At 41.4% G+C, this 13,559-nt stretch overlaps 1 protein-coding gene across 1 annotated transcript in view; it reads right to left on the minus strand.

Moving 5' to 3' along the window:
- Positions 1 to 1,678: 1,678 nt before the first annotated feature.
- The window catches only part of LOC135701023 (uncharacterized), a 38,882-nt gene continuing 27,001 nt past the window's right edge, over positions 1,679 to 13,559 (minus strand). The window contains exon 4 of the mRNA XM_065221726.1: positions 1,679 to 3,460. Coding sequence (XP_065077798.1) covers positions 2,304 to 3,460 — 1,157 coding nt within the window. The 3' untranslated portion in view covers positions 1,679 to 2,303. The remainder of the gene's footprint in view (positions 3,461 to 13,559) is intronic.

Consider the following 13,559-nt stretch of genomic DNA (forward strand, 5'->3'; position numbering starts at 1 on the left):
CTAGGGTTGACGAGTTTTGAACGTATCCGGAGGCCTGCCAAGGTTTTACCGGGACGGGGGCAGCCGCACTATTAGCCCACTCGCCATTTCAAGAAGGTGTCACCCTTCTTTACTTAGGGAGCAGAATAGCACGACTATCAGCCCTGTAGCGTGGTATCCAATCCATTGTGCCGTGACGTGTCCATAGTTCCATGCCGTGTCCAGTATGCCGTTATAAGGATCTTACTGGCGTCGATCCTAATGTGCCGGTTGGCACTCCTGCGGGTTGACGAAGCATTTCCTCTATCGCCGTGTTATGTGCCAGTGTTCGCGTCGCACTCCCTCACTTTGCTATTGTCAGAAGGACAACATTGCCCAGGCTACACTACGGGGAGGTGTGAGGTAGGAACTTGTAAGAACCAGAGCTGGGTTGTCAACTCACCATTTGTAGCCCCGTGTGTGAAAGGTGTCGAAAAGTTAAAGTACTTAAAATAGCCAAACAATAAGTAGTGAGAAACTGGATTAGCTTGGGACCGAAGAGAGTACCAGAGCTAAGCCAAAAAGTTGAGCTCGTTACTTCGGGACCTTCTTGTCTTAGAGTTACCTCTATGGTAATATTGCATTCGAGTGTGACAGTTTGCTGCACCACAGCTCAATTCAGGTAATTAGTTCTCTGCCCAAACTAAAGCTAACATTCAATACACTCACAGGACCTTTTGTGTTACCGTTTTGGTAGATACCACTATTTTGTCCGTTGACACGATCAACCGACGCGCACGTGATGTGGCTTAGCAGTCACTAGGGGCCGCTAGGTCTAAAAGTAAAGGAACAATCCTTCCTCAAGCCAGACCAAAAATAATCGGCTGGAAGGAGCTTGTCTCGGGAACCCTCTCTAACCGCCAAGGAGACGTTCCCCTCTCGGCAGAGTCACTCCGGCCTTGCCTGGGCTCTGCCAATGTAAGCCTAATGAGGGAAGACCTAGGGGAAGACGCCTGGGAAAAACTATAGTGGTTTCACGCGCCAACGAAACCGCTGCCTCACACCGCCACTCAGCCAACTTTGACCACGATCGCCACACCGAATCTAAAAATTTGTATGGACGATTGTCTACGCAGGAGGTGTGAAACCTCTCAAAATCGGTCTACGTAGCTTCTAGGTAGTGGCATTTCTATGCAAAAGACTGTCGTGTGCAAACGGTTTCTGGAACGTGCTGTGAAAGAAAAAATACCAAAACATCATTTCCAAAGCCATTCGAAAGCAGTACCTTGATTGATAAAGTAACGAATGAAGTAAAACTACAGCTAGATGTCAAAGACGGAACGGACAACGTTGATGTTAATGTTAATAGTGTGACTTCGGAGGACGCATTCCGAGGCAGGTACTGATGTCGTACAATTCAGTTATCAATTTCAAATGATTCCGACGATGCTGCTAGCGTTATTTCGGACGTTGAGTACCAACCAACATCTAGACGGTTCCCAACGGTGAACCAAAGATATTCTTCCTAGGCGGCTATTCATGTGTGCTGAAAACGCAGAGCTAGTGTAACCAAAATATTTTAATAATGGCGAGCTCGGAATAAGACAAAATCTTCTGCAAACGCATCTTAATCGAGAATATTAAGTATGGAACGCAAGGGATTGTGATACACAAAACAAAAATACCGTATTATCTAGCTAATAATAAATACCATATATAATTTTATTTATATATTTGCATCATAATGGATAATGTAGTACTTAAACGTGGAAAGGGGGCATGTAAAATTGCATTTGTCCTTACGATTTACTTTCAGTATGTGCTGGTTTATTTACGTCAAGTGGTGGTTTGTGAAAGTTAAAAATATATTTTGATAAATGATGCGACTTTTACAAATTAAAATAGGTATATAATAGGAATAGTACATTCTTCACCTCTCGATTGACCACCCAAAACAGTGAAACATCTAAATTCTGCTTTTCTTCTTCTTTTTTCTAGCTGCACATGTGCTTGTGGGTAAAGGTGGGGTGAATCGAAAGGAATTTCTACTAGATTTTTTTGTGTTCTCTTTTCGCACTTTATGTTTCTTTACATTGCGTATCTCACAATCGGTTTATAAATTTCTTAAATATGGGTCTACTAAATTAAAAAAGGAATACTTTCACTTGATCTGCAGTTAAATTTGTATGGTTTAACAATTCTAATAAAAGGAAGAATCTCTCCAAAATAAACAACTTTTGTTCAGGTAATTTTGCGGGATGAAACGCTTACCTACTAACTTTTTGCTAAAAAAGATTAAATATTTTCTCATTTGAAAACAAATACCTTAAATAAAATAAAATATTTTACTCAACACCACTCATCTGAACCACTGGCTCGAGATCTCGCTGATTTTCCAAATTCTCATAGTTGTCACTCTCCTGGAAGCTAACGTCTGGTTCCAGCGGAAGTGGTTCGTCGTCTTCCTCCAAACCGGTATTATCGGCACCATCCGTTAGCATTCCGTAGCTGTCCTCAAAGCTGGGTTGACTACCAAACACCGAATGATAGCTGAAGTCAAAATTCTCTCCGTTATCTCCCACCGTTCCGCCATCAGCAGTCATGTGATGTGGGTTAAAATGATCCCACAGAGAATTGTTGTCGTTACTGCTGCTGTTCATCTGCATTCCATAGTCACTATAGTCGATCCATTCGTTGCCGCCATTTCCAGGGTGTGGCATTCCATTGCCGCCGACATGGTTGTTACCTTGCTGCGCTGGCATGATTTCCAGACGAGGTTTTCGGGGCCTCCTTCGTCTTGGTTCACCCTCTGACCGAATGTCATGAACGTGTTCGCCTTTGACTTGGTCCAGTCGTCCGTCTGCTCCCAGATAAACAGCAGCGTGACAACTTCGAATCGCAGAGCATCGCCACACCTTTCGACCATCCTTTCTGACATAGTGCAGAAAATAACGACACTGCTGGAATATCAGCACATCGCGCATCTTCCAGTTTTTAACAATTTTATACTCTCGTGTTCCGATTAGCGTCTTCCGTCGGGCTAAACTGTTACTGGCAGAGGCGCTGTTGTAATCTTCTGTTTTGTGGTTGTGCATCATATTGTTAGTACGTATCACTTCTCCGGTCAGCGTGGTGTAGATGGACGCTTGGCAATTCATCTTAGCTTCGTAGTTCGAACAGCGCCAGAAGGCCATCCGGTGGTCGGCGTTTCTCGAGACAAATTTGTAATGATAACCATGGTGGATTATGAACTTGGGCAACTCATGAAGGGATGACGACGAGGACGACGCCGAAGGCGATGGCTCCATGTTCAAACTCAACGGATCGGGTGGTGCGATTAGCTGAATGTCATCGTCCGCTTTATTCGGTCTGCTCTGGTTCAAATACGAGAGGGATTGACTCATCAGGTTATCCATAAGCGACGCCGTCCCGTGAGTGTGCATCATTTCCCGGTTCACCACAAGTGTTTTATTCGGGAGGAGCAAAACCGTCGCGCGACAACCTAAAGAGAGAGAGATGAAATGCCAAATAATTTATGTAATTTTTTTTATAGGATTGTGTCCTACATTGTGTTTTGGATCGCTATTGATATCCTCAATTTAGTTTTCTTTGAACTTTTTCAATGTTGTTAATAGCTGTCTAACACTAAATTATTTTGCATAACTACTAGGGTAAAATGGTTCAGTTATTATAGGGTAAGATGGGGCAAGATAGATCATCTACTTGATTTATTTATTGCTTACCCTTCTTATAGAGAAGGGTATACACATCGCTTGGAAGTGTCATATAACATTCGACTCAGCTCGATGATATCAGAAAATGTCTGTATGTGTGTTTTTACATACTTTTGGGCAACGTGTTTCTCAGCAATTATTGGACCGAATTGGACACAACAACCGCCAAATGAAAGGTATTGTTGTCCCATTCACTGGTTCCGGAGATATGGCCGGAACATGTTAAGTGGCCAGTTTATAACTCGTGTCAAAAGTCAAAACCCATCATGCGACACCTCAAATCACATGAGAATTCAAAAACAAACGCAACTGTGGATACATCCAATGCCCAAGCCCATATTGGACCCATCCATACATGCCATACATGAGACCAATGATGTCAAATCCAAAGAGCGCAAAAGAGCTCGAGCTCAGATTGATGCTCCAGCTGGACTTCCACAAACACGCATCACGATGAGTGATGCGGGGGGGTTCGTTCTTGGGTGAGGCGTGCTTTACATCGACTCTGCTCACCAAACAACATTTTGAACTTCGGGATGGACTCGGTGAAACGGTGAGCTTCGTTATGCATTCGGCCACGCACGGCCTTGGATTGATGCACGGTTCTTCCATTCAATATTATGATACACAACAATACATTCAATGGACTGTAAGACTTATTCCCAGAGAACGTAACATTTTGAGAGACTTATGTTTTTTTTAAACTTGGAGACCACTTTTTGGGTTACTCAAACACAGTAACAAAAATCTTTGATCGTTTTTTTTTCCGCTAAGTGCTTTATGAGCTTGAGCTTGAGCTTGATTGACCGCCCGCGGTTGCTACTCTGTTACTGCCAGATCAGCTGTAATTACACAGAGAACCAATAGACGATGCTTGGGACTAGCAATCATCCTCAATGTGTAAAAACTGGGGATCTTAAATTAGGCAATACCAGCGCCGGCCGCGCCCGAACACAGGTCAAGAAAGGAATGGAAAGGATTGTGTTGACATGACACTCGCTTTGATGGAAGCCGAGAACACCTCTGCACTTCCACGAGGAATCACTGGGATGTTGGATAAGAGGGTTGGGTTTGCAGCAGGGTTCGTTTTGGTAAACGATAAGCTGAATTGATGTCCTAACGATCATATAACGCGAAGGAGCTTGGGACTAAACCCACGGTCTTCTGCTCAGTAAGCAAAAACGTTTGCCACTAGGCAGACGAGCACCTTTTTAATCGCCGAGTTGCTGTTATTACCATGTAGTCATATTAACAAATAAAACGATTGACGAATCTTGAATGTGGATGGGCCTGAGATTAGACTCATGATGTTCTGCTCAGTAAGCAAAAACGGTTGCTTTAAGGCCACCGAGCCCCTCATATACATAATACCGTTGCTCAAATTTGTGTATCCATTCAAACCCGGAACCAACGACAACAACGAGTTTCGCAAAATACACGATACACAAGCGATTTTACCATAAATCTCTTTGATATGTAAGGACCTGGGACCGCGTTTTTCTGCTCAGTAAGCAGGCCACTGTAACCGACGATCTTTTAAATCCGAAAACTAAAAACTACGAAAAAGTACTTAGGCCTTCATTAAGTTCCACTTTCACGCGACGTTCAATGACAGGGTCCTATCCAGGATTACATCTGAAAAATCCAAATCTGGCCAACGCCCACCTAAACCTGTTCTAATCCACCTGAAATGACTAACGAATGGAAGACTTTGACTACCCAGCCATGCAATAGTGTCATTCCGTGCCTTATGGCAACTTGATGATTCTATTGCGCTCATCTTTTGGCACCACCCAGGGGAGACTTGGTCCTGTACCCAATGCTTAACTTATCTCCATTCCACTCAGCTACTCGCAATTTCTTGTGATATAGTGGGCGGAATATTATTATATGAGACAATTCAATGCAGACGTCTTTCCAAATTTGGCAGATCGACAGGTAATCGGTGAGTTACCACGATAGTTGCTATTCAACAACTCGACAACGTCCCATCGTCAACGCCTGCTATGAGAATTTCCCATTGCAGACGCCAACGAAATGACGTCATCGAGCTATCGATCAACTACCCTGGTTATTAGACTGATGCAAAATTTGAAATTTTTGCTCCACAGTGTTCAACCGGTTTCAAATTGGGTCCTGATTAGCCTCCGAAAGTTTAAACTCATTTGATAAGAAACTGACTTGGCACAAACCATTTGAAGTTTATATGGAAATTACTATGGGAAAACAAAACTTTTTGTTCATTGTCTTCTAGCCTTTTTACATATTGTACTGTTAACAAATTCTATTGCTATTCTTATGGGTATTTTTATCACCTACAACTTTGCACAACATTGTTTTTCAGCCAAACGTCAAAATAAATAGTTATTAATTGTTTAAGAGATTGATAATCTTATGGCAAGATTAAGCAACTGTATTGTGGGCAACACTGTATTCTGCAGTATGACATAGTAGCCATGACTTTTGTCCTCTATTCTACGTGCCATAAACACCAATGTTGCCTGCTAAACAGTTGATTGAGCATAGTCATAAGACATCAGTGAATTGAATCATTAATAACTTTTGTTCCTTACATTTGATCGAAAAGTGGTCTTCAATAAAGTTGTAGCTGAGAAAATTTTCAACAAGCTCAGCTATCATTTTCTAAAGTAGAGTGAACTGGTGAATTTTGAGATAGATATGAACCGAAATTATGGTTTCTCCATAGTAATTCCCATATAAACTTCAAATGGTTTGTGCCAAGTCAGTTTCTCACTAAATGAGTTCAAATTTAGGGAGGCTAATCAGGGCCCAATTTGGAACCGTTTGAGCACAGTGGAGCGAAAATTTCAAATTTTGCATCAGTCTACTGGTTATCGCCTGGTACCTTATAGCACGATACTAGGAGGCGAACCGGAAGAATCGATGAGCTACCTCTCCCCCTTTTCCGCTAAGTGCTTTATGAGTGGATAAACAAAATTATATTTCTGACTCAGAAAGTACGAAAACTAGTAAACTCAGGGACTCAGGGAAAAACTAGTTAAAGCATTAATTACTCCGATTATGGATTATCCATTTGTGATGTTTTCGTATTCTCCTGTTGCCTTTTAACATGTTCATTCATTCAATATGCTACCCTCGCTGAACCCAAGTAACATTGCTAGTTTTATAGCATTTTACAAGTCTGAATCGTGGGTTACAGAACCCTCATAAAACCAAAATTGTTACTTGGGAACACACGGTATACCGTGGAAGCACCATACTTGACGCAGTTAAGACAATTTCAAATTCAAACATGTTCTAAAAAATGAGAGTCTTACCAATTCAATCAATATTTTACACAGTAATAGTTCAGTAAATACAGAATGTAGGAAAAATAAATAAAACGTAAATATCTGTTAATTTCTTGATGTTATAATAAATTTCTGTTTGGTACTTTGGGTTCCTAACTTGACGCATAGAATCTGTAATGTGCCTTATTTGACGCAAGGTGTTCTTTATTTGACGCACTTAAAAAAATAGCTTAATTTCAACAAAAAACAAGTGTTTATTGAATGGTTGATGAAATATGGTAAATATACAAATCATTAAAGATCAAACAATCAATTTCATTTTCTTTGGAGCAGATTAAGGTTTATTTTATTATTATTTTTTTTTTTATTTAGATTCATCTTCCTACGAACGGTGGCCTCCGGAAGCAGATTTCCGAACTGATGTACCTCTTCGTGCCATGTCCACGGCTTTACCGAGTGCAGTCTTGCTGTAGGTCATGTACTTTGTTTTGGGCTCCATGTTTCACATATAAAATAATAAGGGCCACTGTGAGCCTAAATTGACGCAAAACATTTTCGTTAAATAATGTGCTCTAAACATACTATATATTGCTAAATCAGCTGTTAAACGTTAAAAATACTTACAGTTTAATAGTTAGTAACGTATTATTACACAAAAACTGATTTTCTGCGTGAAAACTAACAATAAACATTAAACTTGCTCCTTAGCGTTGTTGCTACGATGAGAAAAAAATTACGCATTTGACAGATGGCTTTTTCGTTTTGATTTTGATTGCTCTTATTAGCAATAAACAAAGTATGTTTTTTGTTATGAATGGGTGGCATGAGTGTAAACAAAGGACAGAAAATTACAATTTCGGTGCAATTCAAACCGAAACAGGAGTTATGATCGAATTGATTGGAAAGTGCGTCAAGTTTGGACCCGCGTCAAATATGGTGCTTCCACGGTAGCACGAAAATCTTTCTGAACCAACAATTGAAATAGGCGGAACAACCCACCGTAAGCACCGAAAGATTCCCTCGACCGGACCGGCTTGGTAATACCGTGCCTTTACTGACTAGGCTATGAGGCCCCGTTAGTCACTTCCCTAAGGGTTTCTGTAAGATGCCTGGAAGTAAGAAAGGTGATCCTGGGCACATTATTTGACTTGCATTGATCTTGGTTTTGAAATCTAATGTGATTTGCTATGTGGCACATGATGAGTTTTGGACCAAGTTTGATTTTGTTTTGAATTCGCATGTGATTTGATGTGTGGTATGATAGGTTTGCAATCTCCAGAACCGGTTGACGGAATCCAAAAGTATTCAATATCGTTCAATGGGACCACAGTACCTTTCATTTGGCGCTAGTTTTGTCCAATTCGGTGCAACGGTTGCTGAGAAGCATGAGCGTATTTTTTTCGTTACACACGCATGAACATTTTCCGATGTCGTTGAGCTGAGTCGATTGGTATGAAAAACTCGGCCCTCCGAGCCTCGGATCGAAAGTTGGTTTCCCAAGCGGTATATATACCCTTCAAAAGCAACAGAAATCTTGCAGAACAGAAGCGTCCGGATGGTTCCCTTGTGATCCTTTCGCAGCTGCGACGACAGGGCCGGCAGCAACAGCAGCACCGATAGCGCGATAGAGCTGGAACTAGACCAATGTCAACAGCAGTCGATTGTTCCACCCACGTTTCTTAAAAAATCGAGGAACTAAATCGGTTTGTTTTGCAGAAAAACCCCCAACAACGAAACAAAACAAAACAAAATCGCGAGTGCGACAGCTGTCAAACTAGTGATGTGAAAAATAAAAGATTTAATTAAAATAATGTTTCAGAAAAAATTAACTTGATACAAATGAGAATTAAAGGAAATTGTTAGGGAACTGTGTATTCACTCCGTTGTCTATTACTCACATAAATATTAACCTTTCTGTACTCGCGATGATGTACAAAGTTAAACACGAAAATAATATGCAAAACCTACTGACTTTGGAACTCGCCCAAAGTGAAACTAAGCATGGTTTATGAAATTTCACATCCATGTACAATAAACCAACACTTGAAGAATATTACTGAAAGGTTATTTACTGAAACAAATTTACTGGAAGGATTGTGATTTAAGAAGAGTCCCAAGATTTTGGAACTTTGACATTTGTGTACACTCTGAAACCAAAACTTTTCGATTAATAACAACCTTCGTGATGCAAGATTTGGAGAAAAAATAATTAAAATGTGAGATTTTGTAAAATTTTCAAGATCACAGATTTGAATAAAAAAATCATATTTATGGGTCGTGGAGTCATAATTTTCAAGCCTATAAGACTTGGAAGCATTTTTTTTATTGGGTATCAAACTGGAGCTGCGTGACAGCTTAGTTTTCAAGACTTGACCCATTGAATAAATTTTGCTTCTATCTTTGACAATACAGCAGAAGGACTAGCCTATGTTGGCCGCTTGAACACTGGATTCCGTGTGTATTGTTTCAAGATAGTTATAGAAAAAATGCTGTGACGTGTGCGCGTAGATACATCCGCGTAGTAAACCGATTGAATAAGTAAATCCGTTTCGAACGAAATATCTAAATTATGTAAGTTACGAAAACCGCGCGAATTCCGAAAGCCGTGCGAGACAACCGAAGCGAGAAAACAGGCTTATTATCATTTAAAGAGTGCCACCAAAATAAATGTGATAGCCTATGTTGGCAAGTTGATTAATTTTGGTTTCCTCCCTGTTGAGCTTTGTTTCAATTTAGTTATTTTACCGCACGTATCAATCATTTCAAGATTTCGCGACCGTACCGAACAAATTCTATACTACAGAAGTTCAAAAAAAAAAAAAAACTTTTGGTGAGCTCTACCGCATTGCGAATCACTTCTGCGTAAGCTCCGTAGACGTAGGCGCGTTGATTCCGACAGCTGCGAAAGTTAAACATGCATCAATACCACATAAGGAAAGATCAATTTTACCTATGATTTAGTTCATAGATTAACATTGACTGCTGTTTAAAAATGTAAGTACTTGAACACTAAGAAATAAGTTAACTCAAATGCTTTCACCGCATGTATAAGAGATTTCGCGTATTGAGAGAATAATATAGTAATCGAGTACAACAAATTCAGGGGAATACAATACCTCCAAAAGTTTAAAAGTTATTAATTGTCACATACCTCTACTTTTACTTATTTCCTAAAATATTCCTCTCCTTGTTAATCTGCTTAATGCTGCCTGCGTTTTCTTTTTAAAGTTCAAGACTAAATAAGAAGATTTATTCTACAAATTTAAAGGTTAGTTGCCTCCCTAAGCGGGCCCCCCGCATCCTAATTCTTTTGTTAATCTACTTAATGTCATTAGACTTTCTGAAGTTTCTTATTTAAGTTCATTTGATGATTATGATATCTCATTAGTCTAATTAAATAAATTATTAAAAGCTCTAATTCACCTAATCAATCATAACCCATGCTCTATTAAGTACCTGCACTTGTGCTTGTAATCTAAAATTAAACGTGTTTCAAGTACTTTTGATTTGATTTGAACTCTTTATTTGTTCCAAATTCAAAATAAATTACATTTCATTTTAACCTAGGTGCTCCAGTTACTGCAGTAACGTACCAGCCTTAATTGTTATGATATATATCTAAGTGTTTTTACATTGTTCATGTCTTGGCAATTAAGTATTTTAAACAGGTTTTTTAACCTGCATGTCAGTATAACAATTGATATCTTAAAACTAAAAACTAAAACTAATCTTATCTAAGTATAAAGGGAATTAATCGTTGCAATTGAGGATTGCAACGACTTTTGCCTGAAATTATTAATTATTTTGTTGGACATTTGTGCTAAAGTCTCAACATTCGAAATTCTATGTACTTCGGTAGTACTGTACCAGGGAGGCAACTTCAAAATCATTTTCAGAATTTTGTTCTGAATCCTTTGAAGTGCTTTTTTCCTGGTAGTGCAGCAACTTGGCCAGAGGGGATTGTATACAGAGAATTCGAGGATACTCAGGCGAAAAACAATGTGTGGCTACCTCCTGATATCCCAGCACTCCCTGCTGTTCCAGAGACTATTCCGGGTGGCTCTCCAACGGGCACACCGTTTGGGACACCAGCACCTCTCGATATGCCAGCCCCTTTAGGTACACCCAGTATAACAGTCACCCCTTAATCCCCTCATCTGACGAATCAACTATGCCCCCGAGACGCACCGTAGAAAGTCTGATGGAAGCCCCCAATCGCCCCAACACAGTCCCGCCTACCGCCGCCTTCGTTCAACATAGTCGTCTCGGCCCTGTAGTTGGTGGTGGAAAGGGGGTCTTCCACCATGCTTGCATAGGCAAGTACCTCTGTGATTTAAGTTTATCGTTGCGTGATGAGTTCTCCCATACTCAGGTTATTCTGACCCCGGTCCAAAGCGAATTTTCGGTGATGCCCTCTGAAAATCTATTGAGGCAAATTACTTCTCAACCAGGACGCAACGTAGAAAGCATTTTGGGAGTCCCCAGTTCCTCTAAATCAGTCGCGCCTATTGCAGCCAGCGTTCATCCAAGTCGTCCTGGCCCTGAGTTTAGATGTGGATTGAGGGTCTCCCAGCTTGCTATATTAGGCAAGTACACACTTACTAGCGAACTTTCACTGCCTGATGATGATCATAATTCCAGTGCCTTCAACTCACCTCAAACATCTGCCAGTCGGCAACATGGAGCCACCACAGTCAACTGCACTCCGGGACGCATTCTTGCCGTCCGCCCTGAGGAAGCCCCTATTCCACTCATCGCAGTCGAGCCCCTCCTGCCAGCAACCAGCAGTCGTCCCGGCCCTGCGTTTGAGATGGGAGAAGGGGTCTTCCACATTCCTGTTATTGGCAAGTATGATCAACCGACGAATATATTATCGCCTGAAAATATCTTGGTTTCCAGCGACCCTACTCGAACATCCTTCCTCCGTCAAGTGACATCTACCAGCTCCCAAATGCAACTACACGCTGAACCTTCCGTTGTTCCCGAACAGCGGAGGTCGGACATAACGATTTACTATCAGAACGTTGGTGGTATGAACGGCCTCGTGGAAGATTATCATCTGGCCGTCATGGATCACTGCTACGACATTTTAGTTTTGACCGAAACATGGCTCAATTATCGAACCATTTCAAACTATGTCTTTGGTGCTGGCTACGAAATATTTCGCTGCGATCGAAACACGAATAATAGTAGGAAAACTACTGGGGGAGGCGTCCTTATCGCAGTTAATTCCAAGCTGAAAGCAGAAGTTATCGAGGACGATTCCTGGAACAGGGTTGAACAAATGTGGGTTGCTATTCAACTTGGTGATCGTCAATTGCTTCTCTGTGCAGTGTACATTCCTCCAGATCGAACCCGTGACTTGGAGCTTATTGACGCACATTGTCGATCCGTCTTGGCCGCTTCAGACAAAGCAGGCCCTTCCGACGAAGTTATTGTTCTTGGCGATTTTAACCTACCGGACATTGCATGGACTCCAACCCATAGTGGTTTCTTTTGTCCTGATCACGAGCGTTCATCTTTCCACGTAGGAACCATCCAGCTCCTGGACAGTTATAGTACCGCAATTCTGTCACAAATCAATGGCCTGTTGAATGAAAACAACCGCACCCTGGATCTCTGCTTTGTGAGTGCTCGTGATACAGCTCCTTTCCTCTCCACGGCACCCGAACCTTTAGTCAAGGTAGTGCATCATCACCCTGCTTTAGTTATCGTGATCGAAAATAATATTGTCCATGATTTCACCAGCACTCCAAACGCTGTGTCATATGACTTCCGTAGAGCTGACCATTGCAGTCGTCCATGTGCTGTCTAATCTAGATTGGGAGCATATTCTAGATCCTGTAGACGTCAACATTGCTGCACAAACCTTTTCTCACGTCTTGGCATATGTCATTGACAGACACGTTTCCAAAAAGATCATCCATATCGACTCTCGCGTCCCGTGGATGACGAAAGATCTTCGCTCGTTGAAAAGAACTAAGAAGGCTGCTCTCAGAAGATTTACTAAACTCCGCACACTGCCACTGAAATGCTACTATGTCAGACTCAACCACGAGTATAAGCGGTTAAGTCGTCTCTGTTTTCAACGCTATCAAAGGAGGATTCAACGGCGGCTAAAATCACACCCGAAATCCTTCTGGAACTTCGTAAATGAGCAACGCAGGGAAGTCGGCTTACCCTCTTCCATGATTTTTAATGGTGAAACTGCTGGAAATCAACAAGACATTTACAACCTGTTCTCAGCCAAATTTGCTAGTGTGTTTGTAGCCGAGCAACTCTCCGCTAATATCATTACTTCCGCGGCCAGTAATGTTCCTTTGATCAACCAAACGCTCAGCATGGTCGAAGCCACTACAGATACGATTTCTAGAGCAGCATCTAAACTTAAGACTTCAACTAAGGCTGGACCCGATGGTGTTCCGTCGATTATTCTTAAAAAGAACATCACTTGTCTTTTAGATCCACTGCGCCGCATATTCCAGCTCTCTCTTTCCAGCGGCATCTTTCCGTCTTGCTGGAAGACTGCGGATATGTTTCCTGTTCATAAAAAGGGAAGCAAACGCGACGTAAACAACTACCGGGGAATCACATC

This window comes from Ochlerotatus camptorhynchus, unplaced genomic scaffold (assembly GCF_037179485.1).
Source record: "Ochlerotatus camptorhynchus isolate MF236.1 unplaced genomic scaffold, CSIRO-AGI_Acam_v1.1 ptg000147l, whole genome shotgun sequence".
In the NCBI taxonomy this organism is placed as follows: Eukaryota; Metazoa; Arthropoda; class Insecta; order Diptera; family Culicidae; genus Ochlerotatus; species Ochlerotatus camptorhynchus.